The 19414-nt window shown below is 43.2% G+C and overlaps 1 protein-coding gene across 1 annotated transcript in view; it reads left to right on the plus strand.

Moving 5' to 3' along the window:
* The window catches only part of poln (polymerase (DNA directed) nu), a 293465-nt gene that overhangs the window by 227576 nt on the left and 46475 nt on the right, over positions 1-19414 (plus strand). Inside the window, exon 14 of the mRNA XM_073047757.1 lies at positions 10187-10318. Within this exon, the coding sequence (XP_072903858.1) occupies positions 10187-10318 (132 nt within the window). The remainder of the gene's footprint in view (positions 1-10186; positions 10319-19414) is intronic.

Raw genomic sequence — 19414 nt, forward strand, 5'->3', positions numbered from 1 at the left:
GAAGATGTTGGAGTCAATTGTTAAGGATGAGGTTATGGAATACTTGGTGACACAGAACAAGACAGGAGAAAGTCAGCATGGTTTCCTTTAGGGAAAGTCCTGCCTGACGAAACTTTTGGAATTCTTTGAGGAGATTACAAGTAGGATAGATAAAGGGGATGCGGTGGATGTTGAATACTTGGACTTTCAGAAGGCTTTTGACAAGGTGCCACACATGAGGTTGCTTACCAAGTTAAGAGCCCATGGGCTTACATGAAAGTTACTGACATGGTTCAAGTATTGGCTAATTGGTAGGAGACAACAAGCGGGAATGAAAGGATCCTTTTCTGGCTACCAGTGACTAGTGGTGTTCCACAGGGGTTGGTGCTGGGACCACTTCTTTTTATGCTGTATATAAATGATTTAGATGATGGCATAAATGGCTTTTTGCCAAGTTAGCAGATGACACGAAAATTAATGGAGGGACAGGTAGTGTTGAGCAAACAGTGAAGCTGCAGAAGGACTTAGACAGATTAAGAGAATGGGCAAGAAAGTGGCAAATGAAATATAATGTTGGGAAATGCATGGTCTTGCACTTTGGTAGAAGAAATAAATATGCAGACTATTTCCTAAATGGAAAGATAATCTAAAAATCTGAGATGCAAAGGGACTTGGGAGTCCTTGTGCAGAACGACCTAAAGGTTTACTTGCATGTGGTGAGAAAGGTAAATGCAATGTTAGCATTCATTTCAAGAGGTCTAGAATACAAGAGCAGGGATGTGATGCTGAGGCTTTCTAAGGCGCAGGTGAGTATTGTGAACAGTTTTGGGCTCCTCATCTAAGAAAAGATATGCTGGCATTGGAGAGGGTCCAGAGGAGGTTCACAAGGATGATTCCAGGAATGAAAGGGTTATCATATGAGGAATATTTAATAGCTCTGAGTCTGTACTTGCTGGAATTTAGAAGGATAAGAAGGGGTTCTGATTAAAACCTTTCAAATGTTGAAAGGACTAGACAGAGTAGATGTGGAAAGGATGCTTCCTATGGTGAGGGAGTCTAAGACAAGAGGGCACAGTCTCAGGATAGAGGGACATCCATTTAAAACAGAGATGCAGAGAAATTTCTTTAGCCAGAGGGTGGTGAACTTGTAGAATTTATTACCACAGGCAGCCGAGGAGGCCAGGTCTTTAGGTGTACTTAAGGCTGAGATTGATAGGTTCTTGATTGGACACAGCATCAAAGGTTACAGGGAGAAGGCCAGGGAGTGGGGCAGAGGAGGGGAGAAAAAGGATCGGCCATGATCGAATGTCGGAGCAGACTCATTGGTCCAAACAGCTTAACTCTGCTCCTATGTCTTACGGTCTTATGGATGATTTGTTAGCACTACAACATCAAGTCAACTGTTTATTCATTTCCACAGATGCTGCCCGACCTGCTGAGCTCCTCTGGCATTTTGCATGTGGTGCATTGGATTTCTAGCATCAGTAGTCTTTCTCATGTTCTCAATACTTGACCTTGAATTTTACTGAGGGGCTTTAAAACCACTGATGAGGCTGGCCCATAAGCAACACATCCATAATCAAAGGCAGGTCTGATAAGTGAACCGCTTGACCATGTCTGCATTCTTTTGTGCATCGAGTTGCTGCCACATGATTGGCTGATTAGATATTTGCATTAATGAGCAGGTGTACCTAATAGAGTGGCCACTGAATGTAAATTAAGCATTCAAATTAATCCTCTTGTAATTGAGACAGATTTTTACAGCTGATTTCAAAAGTACTTTGATTTTATTTTAACCAAAATTACTTCTGCTTTGCTTCTAACCTGTTTAAATGCGAATGATTATGGCTCTGTTCTCTGACATAGCTGTAAATTACAGTCCCACGCAAGCACCAGCGGATGCATTTAGAATGTGGGAGACCTCAATTGGCCTGAACATTGCTGCCCTCACTTCGCCATCTTGCTAATTTAAAGCCAGTACATGCTGAATATGCTGCAATTAACTTATGACAAAATGAAATCCTTCACTTTATGCAGTAATAATTAGTATCTACCTTTCCGCATCCGATACCTTTTGGATGAGATATTGTACATAGGTTGGGCTGCTCTCCCAAGTAAATGTTAAAGGTCTCTTGGTGTTCTTTGTGTAGTCCTCTGGATATTGGCTGACTTTTACCCCTTCACCATCATTACCTCAAGCAGCTTTTCAGATCCAGATTTATTTATCACATGTACACTGAAACATACAGTGAACATGTGTCATTTGTGTTAACAGTCAACACAGCTAAGGACATGCTGGGCACAGCCCACAAGTGTTGCCACACATTCTGGTACTAGCATAGCATGGTCATAATGGTCAGCTAAGCAACAGTACAGAATGCAACAAAACAAGCCTTTCTCTGTCTGACACTGCCTCACTGCCTTACAGGCAGTCCTCCAACTCAGGGGCAGCCTCCGATCTCCATGCTTTGACCATTGGGCTACGATTCTGGACTTCTGATCAACTTTGGTATCGATCCGCAGACTAGCCGATGATGATGATTCCAAAGAGGGGCTCTGGGGAATGGTGTAGAATAGAGAAACCTAGAGCAGTAAAGCCTGAAAGAGAGCTGTGAAAGGGTCAGTCAAATAGAGAATTCAAAGGAAAATGATGCATTTTTTGGATATTGAGTGAATTAGGTAATACTGTATAGGGTTAGTGCAGAAAAATGAGGTAAAGATCAGCCATAATCTTAATGAATGGTGGAGGTAGCACAAGGGGCCAATGGTGTTCCCCTGCATCTGTTTATGTTTTTAATGCCTACATCAATGGTGCTGGGAGGGTAGAGAGCTTCAAGTTCCTAGGTGTGATAGCCCATCCATGTCCAACTACATCAATGCTAAAGCCACAAAAACTCTCCAACACCCCAACTTCCTCAGCAGGCAAAAGAGGTTTGGCATATTCCCAGTCATCTCTTACTAATTTTTACCAACGCACCATCGAAATGCATTCTCTCTGAATGAAAAACAGCTTGGTATGGCAACTGCTCTGCATGTGGCCACAGGAATTGTGGACACAGCTCGGCACACATCACAGGAACCAGCCTCTTCTTTATGGTCTCTATCCATACTCTTCACTGTGTCAAGAAAGCAGTCAGCATAATAAAAGACCCCACCCACCCTGGACATTCTCTCTTCCCCTCTTCTCATCGGACAGAAGATGCTAAAGCCTGAAAGCATGCACCACTAGACTCAATGTCAATTTCTACCGCACTGTTATCAGACTATTGAATAGTACCTACACTCCTTCAGAGGCTACCCATGTTAAATTCCCTCCCCAGTTCCGTATGTCAATCTGTGGCTTCCTCTATTGCCACGATGAGACCACCCAGCCCAGACATCCAATGCCCTCTTCTACAGTGAAAGCACATTCCACCAGGCTCAAGGGCAGTTTCTTCCCCACTGTTATCAGATTCTTGAATGGACCGCTTGAACAATAAGATGGGTTCTTGGCCTCACAATCTACCTCACTATCATCTTGCACTTTATTATTTCCCTTCAGTAGCCGTTACACTTTATTCTGCAATGATATTCTTTTTAAACCTGTTTCTACCTTAGTGCACTGTGTAGTGATCTGATTTGTATGAATAGTATGCAAAACAGGCTTCACTGTATCTCGGTACATGGACCATAATAAACCAACATTGATAGATAGATAGATACTTTATTCATCCCCATGGGGAAATTCAACTTTTTTCCAATGTCCCATACACTTGTTGTAGCAAAACTAATTACATACAATACTTATCTCAGTAAAAAATATGATATGCATCTAAATCACTATCTCAAAAAGCATTAATAATAGCTTTTAAAAAGTTCTTAAGTCCTGGCGGTTGAATTGTAAAGCCTAATGGCATTGACCTCTTCATCCTGTCTGAGGAGCATTGCATCGATAGTAACCTGTCGCTGAAACTGCTTCTCTGTCTCTGGATGGTGCTATGTAGAGGATGTTCAGAGTTTTCCATAATTGACCGTAGCCTACTCAGCGCCCTTCGCTCAGCTACCGATGTTAAACTCTCCAGTACTTTGCCCACGACAGAGCCCGCCCTCCTTACCAGCTTATTAAGACGTGAGGCGTCCCTCTTCTTAATGCTTCCTCCCCAACACGCCACCACAAAGAAGAGGGCGCTCTCCACAACTGACCTATAGAACATCTTCAGCATCTCACTACAGACATTGAATGACGCCAACCTTCTAAGGAAGTACAGTCGACTCTGTGCCTTCCTGCACAAGGCATCTGTGTTGGCAGTCCAGTCTAGCTTCTCGTCTAACTGTACTCCCAGATACTTGTAGGTCTTAACCTGCTCCACACATTCTCCATTAATGATCACTGGCTCCATATGAGGCCTAGATCTCCTAAAGTCCACCACCATCTCCTTGGTCTTGGTGATATTGAGACACAGGTAGTTTGAGTTGCACCATATCACAAAGTCCTGTATCAGTTTCCTATACTCCTCCTCCTGTCCATTCCTGACACACCCCACTATGGCCGTGTCATCAGCGAACTTCTGCACCAATCTCAAAATGTTACAGCACAAGACGGGGTTATTTGCCCATCAAAACCGTACTGTCTCCATGTAAGACCAATCTAGCAAATCCCACCAACTCACTCTCTCCCACAGCTCTGAACATTTCAAGAGGCCATTCAGTTCCCGTTTTGAACAGCCTGATTCAGTGCGCTCAACAGATCATAAATTTTGAAGTTTTTTCCCCCAAGTTTTTCACTGCATCTTGGTACAAGTCACAATAATAAATCAATTTACCAATTTAATCACTCACTGCATGAAAATATTTCCATTGTAAAGTGCTGTGCAGAGATGAAAATATACTTATGAAAAACTAGAGAAACTCTGCTTTTTTTACGTTCATTTAATTTTAGGAAATTATTGCTCATCCATTTGTTTATTGCAGTCGTACCAGAAGTCAGAGACAATAGGGTGTTATTATCATCATCAGGCTCAACTGAGATATGCAATTGTGTGTCATCTGCATAACTGCAGAAATCAAGATTATGCTCTCTAATGATGTCTCTTAAAGGGAGCATGTATAAGGAGAAGAGGAAGGGGCCAGACAGCCTCCCTGAGCAACACCAAAAGACACATCTTACCTGTTAGAAAATTGGTCTCCAAGTCAGACAAAAAAATTTCTGTCTAAAATATGACTGAAACCAATTGCCACTGCACTTAGATATGGCCCAAGAATTTCAGGATGTTGTATACATTTCTTTGACTATAATGCACCTATTGAACCTACCTATTGAATTGTGGAGCCAGAGACAGTGAAGCAGGTCGGTAGTTCACAGACTTTAATGCAAACAGAGTTAGAAGGAAAAGAAAACAATAAATGCTAGACCAAACAGGGCCATTAACTAAAACTCTCAAATGGAAAACGAAGACAATACTGCAGCTGAAAGGAACATCTAAATATAACACGAATACCACTAATCTTCAGAGTTAGTTGACTCGACAGTCCAATTTCTCTCTTTAATCCTTTTCTCTCCTTATGGAGCATAGGGCCTCAACAAAAGTCCTCCACTTTCTGCGATCTCTAGCAGATGTTTTTGCAGTCTCCCAAGTTTGGCCGGCGGCTTTCAGTTCATCCAAAAGCCTACGCCTCCAGGTTTGCTTTGGGTGACCTCTTCTTCTCTTCCCTTGTGGATTCCATTCGAGTGATTGTCGAGTGACCTTCGACTGGCTCTTCCTCAAGGTGTGGCCGACCCATCTCCACTTCCTCCTCCTTATCTGGAATACAATGGGCTCTTGGTTTGCTCCCTTCCATAGGTCTAGGTTTGACACTCTGTCGTACCACTTGAGGCGGAGGATCTGCCGGAGGCATTTGTTGAGAAAGGTCTGGATCTTGTTGCAGCTGGTGTTAGTGATTCTCCATGTTTCGGATCCATATAGCAGGATGGCTTTCACATTGGAGCTGAATATACGGAGCTTAGTTTTGACAGAGATGGCCGTAGATCTCCAAACAGATTGCAGGGTTGTGAAGGCATCTTGGGCTTTTCCGATCCTTACTCTGATGTCCTCATCTGTACCTCCTGATTTACTGATTTTGCTTCCGAGGTAGGGGAGTTTGTCTACATCTTCAACTATTTGTCCTTCAATCCGTAATGGCTCCCCTTTTTTGTTATTAATGCGTAGAACTTTGGTCTTCTTCTGACTGATCTTAAGGCCTACTCGCTGTGAAGTCTCTCCCAAGGAATCTGCTTTCTTTTGCATATCTTGAAGCCGGTGTGAGAGAAGAGCGATATCATCTGCAAATGCCAGGTCTTCCAATTTCCCTGTTAACGTCCACTGGATGCCTCTCTCTGAGCCAGCATAGGCTGTTCTTGTAGCCCAGTCGAGTATCACAAGAAAAAGTAGAGGCGACAGCAGGCATCCCTGTCTGACTCCAGTAGTGACCAGGAACTCTTCGGACAGTCTCCCATCGTGGATGACCCTGCATGAGAAGCCATCATAAAGCTGCTTGATGATATTCACCATCTCTTCTGGTACACCGTAGTGTCGTAAGATGCTCCACATTGATTTTCTGTCCAGGCTGTCAAATGCCTTCTTAAAATCAATAAAACACACATATAGTGGAGTTTGCCATTCTATTGTCTGCTCCACAGTGACTCTAAGTGTAGCTGTCTGGTCAATGCATGATCTCTCTTTCCTGAACCCTGCCTGATCATCTCTAAGTCTCTGGTCAATGGTGTCTTTCATCTGCTCCAAGATGACCCTGGTGAGAACTTTGCTAGGAATGGACAACAAGGTGATCCCCCTCCACTTGCCACACAGTGAAAGATCTCCAGATTTTGGCAGCTTCACAAGGAGGCCCTTCTTCCAATCTGATGGGATCTCTCCTGTTCTCCATATCAAATTCAGCAGTATATGCAAATGGTCCTCCATAACCTCTCCACCCTCTTTCAATGCTTCTGCAGGAATGTTGTCTTCTCCAGCAGCCTTGCTGTTCTTCAGGCTTTTCAGGGCTTTTCGAATTTCTTGCTTAGAGATGTCACCTATATTGATGTTGCGTGGGTCTCCAGGCTCCAGGTCAGGTGGGTTCTGTGGTGGTGGTCTATTCAATACTTCCTGGAAGTGTTCCTTCCATCTCGCCAGCTGATCTTCAACCGAAGTGAGCAGATGACCTGTCTTGTCTCTAACAGGTCTGTTGAAATTGCTTTTCTTCCCTCTCAAAAGTTTAGTTGTCATGCAGAATGCCTTGAGGTCCCCTTTACTGGCTGCTGTTTCTGCTTGCTCTGCTATTTCATTGAAGTATGACCTCTTGTCCTTTCTGAGCTGTTTCTTCACCTCCTTGGCCATCACGCTGTACCTGTTGGCGGCAATTTGTTTCTGTTGCTGGGTTCTGGCCCGATTCAACTCCTGTTTGAGCTTTTTCCTCTCCTCCACCTTTTGCCATGTCTCGTCCCTGATCCAAGGTTTACTGTTGTCTGGTGGTCTTCCCAGTACTTCTTCGCAGGCTCCTACAGTGGCCTGCTTGAAGGTAATTCAGGCGTGTTCCGCTGTTCTCTCATCTTGTTCCTCTATTTGAAGAGCCCCAAAGCGGTTTTGCAAGGCGATATGGAAATCGTTCTTGTTCTCTTCCGTCTGTAGTTTTCTAACATCAAACTTTATTTGTGTGTTCTGTTGCTTCTTCTTGGCTGAAGAAACAACCAAATGGTGGTCAGATCCAATATCTGCTCCCCTTTTGACTCTCACATCTTGCAATGAACTTCTCCAGTGCTGGCAGACTATGACGTGATCAATCTGGTTCTCTGTTTGATGGTCAGGTGAGACCCAGGTTATCTTATGGCAGCGTTGGTGGGGAAAGAGGGTACCTCCAATGGTCAGTTCGTTGAAGGCACAGAAGTCAGTAAGGAGTTCTCCATTTTCATTCATATTCCTCAAACCATTCTGGCCCATCTCTCTCTCCCTGCCAGTGTTATCGCTGCCTACTTTGGCATTCAGATCTCCCATGACGATCAACATATCTTGCTTAGGTACCTTTCCAACTACTGCTTGAAGCTGGGTGTAGAAGAGATCTTTTTCTTCTTCCTCTGTGTTGTTAGTTGGGGCATAGCACAGGATAATGGATACCTTCTGGAATCTGGACTCAAACCTGGCTGTGATGATACGGTCGGACACTGGTTCCCATTCTATCAAACTTCTGGCTGCTTCTTTGGACAACATCAGGGCCACACCAGCCTCATGCGGGTCTTCCTCTTTTTCTTTGCTGGAATAGAGCAGAGTTTCTCCCGTCTGCAGTTTGGTCTCACCAAAAGTATTCCACCTCGCTTCGCACATGCCCAGGAGTGTGAGGTGGTATCGGTTCATTTCCTTCACTGCCTGTGCACACCTACCTGTCTCCCAAAGCGATCTCACATTCCATGTTCCGATTAGGATAGATTTCTTCTGTGAGAGCAACTTTGGAACCTCCATTATGGTTTTCCTCGGGTGAAGGAGGGTTGTCAGCCCTGCAGCTTCCTGACGGGTTTGGTTGCAGCGCGTCATCAGCCTCCTGAACGGGGCCCTGCTTTTCCCGAGATCTGGGTTAGTGGTTGACAATCTGTTGACGGTTTCTGTAACAATTGCTTGTTTTACGTGAACGGGTTGTTAGCCCATTGCACAACCCCCAATCTGGAGGACCAGGGGTTTTCTGTCGGGGTCACCTTCCCCTAGGCGATGGCATTTCCATGCTAACGAGCTCCACCTGCCCGGGTTTGAAATCAGAGTTTACCCTCTCCTAGATAGGCTGCCATCCAAGGCTAACGAGTCCTATCTACCCGGGTTTGGAATCGGAGTTCCTTCTCCTAGGCTATGTTGGTTCGCGGCACCTTCTTCCATATTATCCGGTGCACCCCTCACACGAGGGATCCCCCATCCACCACCCAGGGGACGCTCCTCAACGCCGTATAGCCCCAGCGCGAGGGTCCAATTTCTCAGGCAAGGCCTAATGCAAGCTGACAGCGAAACATTGTAGTGCTTTGCGCAAGTCTTGACAAGCGTAAAGACAAAAAGAATGGAGTTAAATACCATCACAATGAAATAATAATTAGCTAACACATGCACATTCATGAGCATTCTAGGAGACTGTTGTGGTCAATTGTGTCCACTTAAAAAGCTTTTGTTGAGTTTTTTGTTTGCTGCTGCAGATTTCAGTGTCTGCAGTCTCTTGTGTCTCTGAAAAATACTTAGCTGTCTGTTATTGTTACTATCATTACTTATTTATCGTTACAATATTACAGTGTAAGGAGTTTACACGTCAGCTGTGGTTGCCAGCTCATAAGGGAGAAAGAAAACTCTTGATCTCAAACCTCCGCTGCCTTGTGGCTATACCCACTCATGGGGAAGGCTTCGGGAGTAAACCCTGAAGGAACAATCTGGAGCTGCCATCCCTAAGCCAGTCCTACGTTGAGTTCAGCACTGACTGGCAACTCCTGCGAGGCTGCTGGTGCCAAACTGTATCAGCCCCTGTCATTCCTTTGGATTCATCTGCTGCCTGGAGAGAGGCACCCTGCTGCATGGGCAACAGCTTGCCCTCCATATCGTACCGCCTGGCTTGAGCACTGGCTTGCATATCAGGTAGAGCGCTGAGAAGCAGCATCCATGCTCAATCCCAACCAACAGAGGGCCTCACGATTATAGATACAGAGCGGTAAAAGACCCTTCTGGCCCAATGAACTCGCGCTGTCCAATTACACCAGTTAACCCAGGGCATGCCCTTTTCTCACTATTACCATCAGGTAGGAGGTACATAAGCCTGACGGCACACACTTAGTGATTCAGGAACAGCTTCTTCCCCTCTGCCATCCGATTCCTAAATGGACATTGAATCTTTGGACATTACCTCACTTTTTTTTAATGTACAATATTTGTTTTTTTAAGATTTTTAAAATCTATTCAATATGCATAATTGATTTACTTGTTTATTTATTGTTATTATTATTTTATTTAGTTTTTTTTCTCTCTGCTAAATTATGTATTGCATTGAACTGCTGCTGCTAAGTTCACAAATTTCACGTCATGTGCCAATGATAATAAACCTGATTCTGATTCTGAACCCGTACATCTTTGGAATGTGGGAGGAAACCAGAGCACCCGGAGGAAACATATGCAGTGATCTGTTCTTTTTCATTTGAAACGTTGACCAGTTTTAGAAACATTCTTGTTTGTCTCTGTAGGTAAAGACCGTCTATCAGAGTGTCTCGGCGTGTCTGCAAGTCAAGCCGGCCAGTTTATCGAAAGCTTCCTGCAGAAGTATAAGGAGGTTCGCACATTTACTCAGAGAACCATTCAGCAGTGCCACCAGCAAGGTGGGTTGTAATGATTGCCCTGCTATGGTGTTTATAAATTCATCGCACGAAGACACCAATCTGTTGTTTCTCTCAGTCTCCCTCAATATTTAGGAAATCCCCTTCCGTGGACATTGCCAGCTTTCATTAGTCAGAATCATGTTTAATATCACTGGCATATGTCATGGTATTTGTTGTTTTTCATGGCAATTTGTTAGATTGCAATACATAATAAAAACTATAAATTACAATAAGAAATATACAACAAGAAGAAGTAATGTACATGGGTTTATTGTCTATTCTGAAATCTGATGGTGGAGGGGAAAAAGCTGTTTAGGAAATATTGAGTGCGTGTCTTCAGGCTCTTGTACCTCCTCCTTGATGGTATCAATGAGAAGAAGACATGTTCTGGGTGGGGGGGGGGGGATCCTTAATAATTTTTTTTCCCCCCAGGGTCACAATGTCTAATGACTAGAGGGAATGCATTTAAGGTGAAGGAGGATTGTTCAAATATGTGTGGGGTACGTTTTGTACACAGAAAGCGGTGGTGTCTGGAACGTACTGCCAGGATGCCTGTGCGGTATTGCTCCGTGACTCATGAATATACAGAGAATTCAGGGATATGGACCAGGAAGAAAGAATTAGGTGTCATTAGCTAAGAGGTTTAGCTCAGTATTGTGGTCCAAAGAGCCTGTTTGTGCAATGTACAGTATTGTATATTCTATGTTCTTCTCCAAAGTTGCTGTGATTCCTTGGAATTCCCTGCTGCAGAACTTTGAGGAGGCAGTGCTGCTATATTGTAACTCTGATCTAAACTGCATTTTAATTCAAAAGAATTCACACCTATTTTACTGTAGCAAATAATATTTTGTTTTTTTTCGAGTGGTTATTCTCCAGCTAATTTATTCAGATTTTAAACTTATGCACAAGAAAATCATATGCCCCTAATGTATTGCAATTCATCATTGTATTACCGTTGACATCTCCAATTAATCCTTGGCTTTGATCTCTATTTATAGCAATGTTTTACAGAGTCATTGAGTCATAGGTTTATACAGCATGGAAACAGGCTCTTCTGCTTACCAGGGCTGAACTGACCAGTAACACTAACCCTACAATTATCCAAATTTGTAATTCTCCTCACACATCCGTTAACATATGTTAACCTAGGGTTAGCCCTAGGCCTCTATTTTTCTATGCTCCTAGATAGGTACATGGAGCTTAGAAACATAGAGGGCAATGGGTAACCCTAGGTAATTTCTAAAGTAGGTATATGTTCGGCACAGCATTGTGGGCCAAAGAGCCCATATTGTGCTGTAGGTTTTATACGTTTCTATGTTTCTAACTCCTCCCCAGGTTTTATAACTCACCTTGACTAGGGGCAATTAACCTACTGGCCCACACGCATTTGGGACGTGGGCCGAGCCGTGGTTATGTGGTTGCACACTAACCCCACACAGACAGCACCCGACTGCAGGACTGAACCTGTATCTTTGGCATATGAGACTGTGGCTCTACTCACTACACCACTCTGCTGACTGGTCTGAATAATAACTTTTTAGCTATGCAAGCTTTTCCACAATGAATAATTAATTTGGAACTAACACAATCTGTAAGTCTGATGGAAAGTAGACCATTCAGTTCTTTATTTTTAAACTTATTCTCAGATTACAGAGACCTCTGACAGAGCACTTGCAGTCAGAATCAGAATCAGGCTTAATATATGGCCATATGTTGTGAAATTTGTTGTTTAGTGGTGGGTGGCAGCTGTACATTCCAATGCATAATAATACAAACTATTAATTATTACACACACACACACACACACACACACACACACACACACACACACACACACACACACACACACACACACACACACACACACACACACCACCACCACCACCACCACCACCACCACCACCACCACCACCACCACCACCACCACCCCATATCTATATATACCTCCTCCCTGATGGTAGCAATAGGAAGACAGCACATCCTGGGTGATGGGGATCCTTAATGATGGATTCCACCTTTTTTGAGGCATTGTCTTTTGATGGTGTCCTAGATGTTGGGGAGGCTTCTGCCAGTGATGGAGCTGGTTGAGTTTACAACTTTTTGCAACTTTTTCTGATCCTGTGCCGTGACCCTCCATAACAGACAGTGATGAATCCAGTTGGAATGTTCTCCATCGTACATCTGTAGAAATTTACAAGTGTCTTTGGTGACATTCCAGTTCTCCTCCTAATGAACTATAGTCACTTTCGTGCCTTCTTTGTGATTGCATCAATATGTTGGGCCCAGGATAGATCTTCAGAGATATTGACATCCAGGAACTTGAAACTACTTACCCTTTACCCTTTCAGAGTCACAAATTCATAAAAGTTCAAGTTGAAAGGAAATTTATTATCAAAGTGCATATGTTGCCATACACAACCCAGAGATTCATTTTCTTGCGCACATACACAGTAAGTCCAACAAACACAATCACATCAATGAAAGATCATGCCCAACAGGAAGACAAACAACCAATGTGCAAAAAAAACCAGACCTTGCAAATACAAAATAAAAAATGTGATAAATAAATATGCTATAAGTATCGAGAACATGAGGTGAAAAGTCTTTGAAAGTGAGTCCATTGGTTGTGGGAACAATTCAGTAATAGACCAAGTGAATTTGAGTGAAATTATCTCCTTAAACAATGTGGTAACAGGCCCTTCCACCCAACTCATCCATGCCAGTTGTCTTGCCCAGTGAGCTAATCTCATCTGCCTGCTTTATTTTTTATTTTTCATTTTACTGTGATAAGCACAGTAACAGGCCCTTCCAGCCATACGAGCCCATTCCACAAAGTTACACTGTGACCAATGTCCTTGGAATGTAGGAAGAAACCACAGCACCTGGAGTAAACCCGTGTGGTCATGGGGAGAACATACAAACTCCTTACAGCAAGTGGTGGAATCGATCCCAGCTCGCTGGGCTGTAATAGCGTTACACTAATGGCTATGGCTGTCCTCTAAACCTCTTCTATTCATATACTTATCTGGATAGCTTTTAGACGCTATTATTGTTTAAAGTTCAAAGTAAATTTATGATCAAAATATATATACGTCATCACAATCCTGTGATTTATTTATCTATAAATCTATCAAATAATAAGAAAGACATAATAATAATAATAATAATAATAATAATAATAATAATAATAATAATAATAATAATAAAAAATAAGCAATGAATATCAAGAACGTGAGATGAAGAGTCCTTGAAAGTGAGTCTGTAGATTGACTGGTCAGTGATAGGGCAAGTGAAGTTGAATGAAGTTATCTCCTTTCGTTCAAGAGCCTGATGGTTCAGGGGTATTAACTGTTCCTGATTGTTGGTGTGAGTCCTGAGTCTCCTGTAACTTCTTCCTGGTGGCAGCAGTGAGAAGAGAGCATGGCCTGGATGGAGGATGTCACTGATGATGACTGCTGCTTTCCTGCACAGGCATTGCATGTAGATGTAGGTGGGGAGGGCTTTACCGGTGATGGCCTGAGCCACAACCACTACTTCACAGTCAAGGGCTTTGGTGTTGACTGCTCATCCACTATCTCTGGCAGCTCATTCCAAATATGCACCACCCTTTGTGTCAAGAAGCTACCCTGGTGTCCCTTTTAAATCCCTCATCTCTGAGCTTAAAGCTATTGTGTCGTGTTTGCCATCCTCTCCCTAGGAAAAAGACTTTGTGCTTTCACCCTGTCTATGACTCTTTAACAGGTCACCCCTCAATCCCCAATGTTCTGGGGAACTAAGTCCTCGTTTACACACTCTCATTTAACTCAGGGCCCAAAGTTCAGACAACACCCTGTACTATGAACATCAATTTCTTCAATTTCCTGTAATTTCTCCCCCTCCCCTTCTCTTTTTAAACATTCCCAATTCTGGCTCCCCTCTTATCCGTTTTCTTCTCCTCACCTGCATCACCTCTTTCTGATTCTCCTCCTCTTCCCTTTTTTCCCACGATCCACTGTCCTTTCCTATCAGATTCCTTCTTCTTCAGCTCTTTACTTCTTCCACCTATCACTTCCCAGCCTCTTACTTCATTCTTCCCAACAGCCCCCCCCCCCCATCCCTAACCTGGTCTCATGAATCACCTGTCAGTTTGTACTCCTTCTCCTCTCCCCCTTGGTTTCCAGTCCCAATAAAAGGCCTTGGCCCAAAACATCGACTATTTATTCCTTTCCTGTTGCTTGATCTGCTGAGCTTCTCCAGCCCTTTATGTGCGTCCCTCAAGATTTCCAGCACCTGGACAATCTCTAGTGTTCATGATCTTGAGAAATCTTGTCTGGGCTCCTAGTTTATACATTCCTCTAACAGGGTGATCAAAACTGTACACAGTAGCCCAAGTGTGGCCTCACCAACATCTTGCATTATCATAGCTTCATTGTACTAACAAAGGAGAGATGGCCAGCTTCATAAACACAAGAGATTCTGGAAGTCCAGAGTTACACACTCAAAATGCTGGAGGAACTCAGCAGTAGGGCTGCATCTATGGAAAGGAATAAACAGACAATGTTTTGAGCTGACATCCTTCTTCAGGACTGGAAAGGAAGGGGGAAGACACCAGAATAAGAAGGTGGAAGGGGGAAGGAATACAACTGGCAGGTGATAGGTGACACCAGGTGAGTGGGAAGGAGGTCAGCTTCATCAGCACAGTCAGCCAGTACATCTGCTAGCTCACTGATCTAATGCACGATGCTGTTGAAAGTTAAATATCGTTGGAAAGGGTCTGCTCCAGTTAGGTCAGACAGGGTGAGTAAGCCAAGTTTCCTCCATTTAAAGACATTAGTGAACAAATCGCATTTTCACAATAATCTGGCAGCTTTGTGCTGATTTTTTTAAACCTTTAAGTTCGCTCTTATTTTGACACTGAATTTCAATTTCCCGATTGAATTTGAAATTGTGTTTGGATTTGAATTTATTATCTCTCAGATTAGTGAGCTCACTGGGTTACCTCATGTTTAAATCTCTGCAGGGAGATCTATTTCTATATAATCCTCAGTTTGCACCTTCAGTTGCCTGGGTCTCATGCTCTCTTCCCTTGAGTTTTTTTAAAAAAAGGTGACAAAAATGAAAGCTTTTTATACTCGGCTGCACCCTGATTGTCAGATCAATTTGGTGGCTTGAATGGTGCCTGGTACCACATTTTCCTTACACATCAACACACATAGGACATACAAACCAATGGCACAGGGGTGCTGAAGTGTTGTGGGTCGGTTTCTTCAATGGGATGCCTCCCGTAAGGAATATGAAATACTTTTCCTTCTTGAAAACCTATCTTCTGACACATTCATTCTCTCCACTGCTCCAGAAGGCAAGACCCTTAGCAGTGTTGATGAGCAGAGGAATCTTGGGGTCAGGTTCATAGCTCCCTGAAAGTGGCTACACGCGTTGATAAGGAGGTTGAGGATGCATATGGCATGCTTGATTCTATTCATCGAAACACTGAGTTCAAAAGTCAGGAAGTTGTGCTGTAGCTTTATAAAACTCTAGTTAGTTTGCATCTGGAGTATTGCATATAGTTCCATTATAGGAAGGATGTTGAGGCTTTGGAGAGGGTGCAGAAGAGGTTTACCAGGATGCTGCCTGGATTAGAGGGCATGTGCTGTCATGAGAAGTTGGATGAACTTGGTTTGTTTTCTCTGGAGTGCCAGAGGCTGAAGGGAGATTTGACAGAAGTTTATAAGATAATGAGAGGCATAGATAGAGTAAATGGACAATATCTTTTTTTCCCCAGAGTTGAAATGTCTAATACTAGAGGGCAGACATTTAAGGTGAGAGAGGGGTAATTTCAATGGAGATGTGAGGGGCAAGTGTTTTACACAGAGAGTAGTGGGTGTCTGAAATGCACTGCCTGGGGTGGTGACAGAGGTATATACAGTAAGGACTTTTAAGGGACATTTTGATCAGCATGTGAATGTGAGGAAAATGGAGAGATATGGACATTGTGTTGGCAGAAGAGATTAGTTTAGTTGGCCATTGTTACACGGGGGCAACAGAGGAGAACCCAAGTGCAGGACACTGGCACGTCAACTCAGTTGGGGAGGCTGGCGTAGACCTGAACGTAGAGCAGGAAACCAGAGGGATCTTGACAAGGAGACGGGATTCACAGAGACTCTCTAGAAATTAGAGCAGAACTTAGAACTACCGGTTCTAATCGGAACAGGGAACAAAGCATCACACGAGAATTGACCAACGAACTGGCAACCTGTGATAGAGTCGCCATCGTATTTATTTCCCAGTCTCTGATGAAAGCCAGATGTACGGTAATTGGGTAACTAGCAGCAATTGACTGAAATTGGGACATGAACAGGGAGAAAGAAGTGTTAAAGGGGAATGGCCAACCAGAATCATGACAGCCATTTGCTTACTAATTTAATTGACTCACCTCAATATTGTGGGCCAAAGGGCCTATTCCTTTGCTGTATGTTCTGTTCTCTGTCATTGCTTCCATGTTCATGAGGAGGAGGATGAGAAGACACTTGATAGAGGGGTACAAGTTGATAGGAGGCATTGATAGAGTGGACAACCAGAGACTTTCTCCCAGGGTAGAAATAGCTAATACAAGGGGTCGTAATTTTAAGGTGATTGGAGGAAGGTATGGGGGGGGGGGGGAGGGGGATGTCAGTGGTAACTTCTTACACAGAGAGTGGTGGGTGCATGGAATGCCCTGCCAAGGTTGGTGGTAGAGGCAGATACAAGAGGGACATTTAAGAAACTCTTAGATAGGCACATGGATGATAGAAAAATAGAGGGCTATGTGAGAGAGAAGAGTTAGATTAATGACAGAGTAGGTTAAAAAGTTGGCACAACATCGTGGACTGAAGGGCCTGTACTTTGCTATGTTCACTTATCACCCACCCCTACTGCCCACGAGACTATGATGCTGAGTCAGCTTCTCAAACCGCCACATTGCTTCCAGATTGGTGAGCGGTGGGGTGGAAAGGGGGCTAGTTTTGCTATTGCTGTTACTATGATGGACATTGTGGGATGCTAAATTGGCACCAGAATGCGTGGCTGCCTTCACCACATTGCAAGGTGTGTTGGTTGTTAATGGAAATTACACATATCACAGTATGTTTTGAAGTACAGGACATGTGATAAATAAATCTAAACGTTAATGTGAATCTAATGAAGATTAGGACCCTAAACTAGTGAACATCTGCAGATGCTGGAAATCTGAGCGACACACACAAAGCACTGGAGGAACTCAGCAGGCCAGGCAGCATCTATGGAAAAGAGTAAACAGTCGATATTTCAGGCTGAGATCCTTCATCAGGACTGAAGAAAAACGATGAGACGTCACAGTAAGAAGGTGGGGGGAGAGGAGGAAGAAATACAAGGTGATAGGTGAAACTGGGAGAGGGGGAGGGGTGAAGTAAAGAGCTGGGAAGTTGCTTGGTGAAAGAGATACAGGGCTGGAGCAGGGGGGATCTGATAGGAGAGAACAGAAGACCATGGAAGAAAGAAAAGGGGGAGGAGCACCAGAGGGAGGTGATGGGCAAGTAAGGAGATGAGGTGAGAGAGGGAAATGGGATTGGGGAATGGTGAAAGAGAGGGGGGCAATTACCAAAAGTTTGAGAAATCAATGTTCACGTCATCAGATTGGAGGCTACCCAGATTGAATATGGGGTGTTCCTCCTCCAACCTGAGTGTGGCCTCATTGTGGCAGTAGAGGAGGCCATGAACTGACATGTTGGAATGGGAAAGGCTAGGATCCTGTTGGACTAGATTGCAAAACTGTTACTTTCCTTGTAGTTTAATTTTCTTACACCTGTGTATTGCTTGCATTATCTCCTGTGACTGCTCACCGCACTCTTTATGAGACAATCAAATCAAATAGTACTACACTAGGTGCCAGTGGGCCATCAGAAGCTCTAGGTATTGTGAGGAGGCAGTGAATAGAAAACACATACTTCTAGAAGTAAGTTTATTTATAAAAAAAAGCAATATATTCAAAATATTTACATGAGCAACAACATATAAAATTCCAATATTCTGTCTTAGATTTCAAATCTCAGATATCAAACAAAAACCAAATTCCTTTTTTGTTAGAATTAGTGGGATTCATTAGAATAATCTTTATTACTCCAATATCTCTAACTAATTAGATCTAGTGTTATTCCCTATTTAAAGGTTTATGGACTAACATTTGCCTTTTTATTTATTCCTAGTTAGTTAGGAAACTAATTGAATTCCTATTCTTAAGTATTATCGTTAACTTCAGTTTCAGTTTCAGGTCATGCCTACAAATTCAAATTCAACAGCGGAGTGAAAATATATATACAGCTTAAATCCTTTCACAATTCTCCAACATCACAACTTTTAAACAAAGTAAATCTCATTCATTAACTTATCACAGAATTTGCAAAAGTAATCAGTTCTTCGAGAAAATCAAATTCAGATCCTTCGAATGAAAAATAAACTTATACATCCAACTGTACTAATTCCTCTACGTCTAGAAATATTTTACAATAGATAATAGACAATAGGTGCAAAAGTAGACCATTCGGCCCTTCGAGCCTGCACCGCCATTCTGAGATCATGGCTGATCATCTACTATCAATACCTGGTTCCTGCCTTGTCCCCATATCCCTTGATTCCCCTATCCATAAGATACCTATCTAGCTCCTTCTTGAAAGCATCCAGAGAACTGGCCTCCACTGCCTTCCGAGGCAGTGCATTCCAGACCCCCACAACTCTCTGGGAGAAGAAGTTTTTCCTTAACTCTGTCCTAAATGACCTACCCCTTATTCTCAAACCATGCCCTCTGGTACTGGACTCTCCCAGCATCTGGAACCACTCTGGTTCTTCAATCTAGGGTGGCTCACCATCTTGTTTCTTGGTTCATTGGATGAAGTGGTGGGTCCGCCACGGAAAGCCGACTCACAAAACTTATACAAAAGAAATGTGACCTGTGCACAGCAGGGTTGCAATCTGTTAGTTCTTAAATGCATTCTATTTTCTATTTCAAAATAACTCAATATCACATTATTATTTCCAAACATTTTTCTGTTACAACACTACTGAACATGTTTCACACACAAATTATACACTCAGAACAGTAGAAGT

Source organism: Hemitrygon akajei, chromosome 6 (assembly GCF_048418815.1).
Source record: "Hemitrygon akajei chromosome 6, sHemAka1.3, whole genome shotgun sequence".
Lineage (NCBI taxonomy): Eukaryota > Metazoa > Chordata > Chondrichthyes > Myliobatiformes > Dasyatidae > Hemitrygon > Hemitrygon akajei.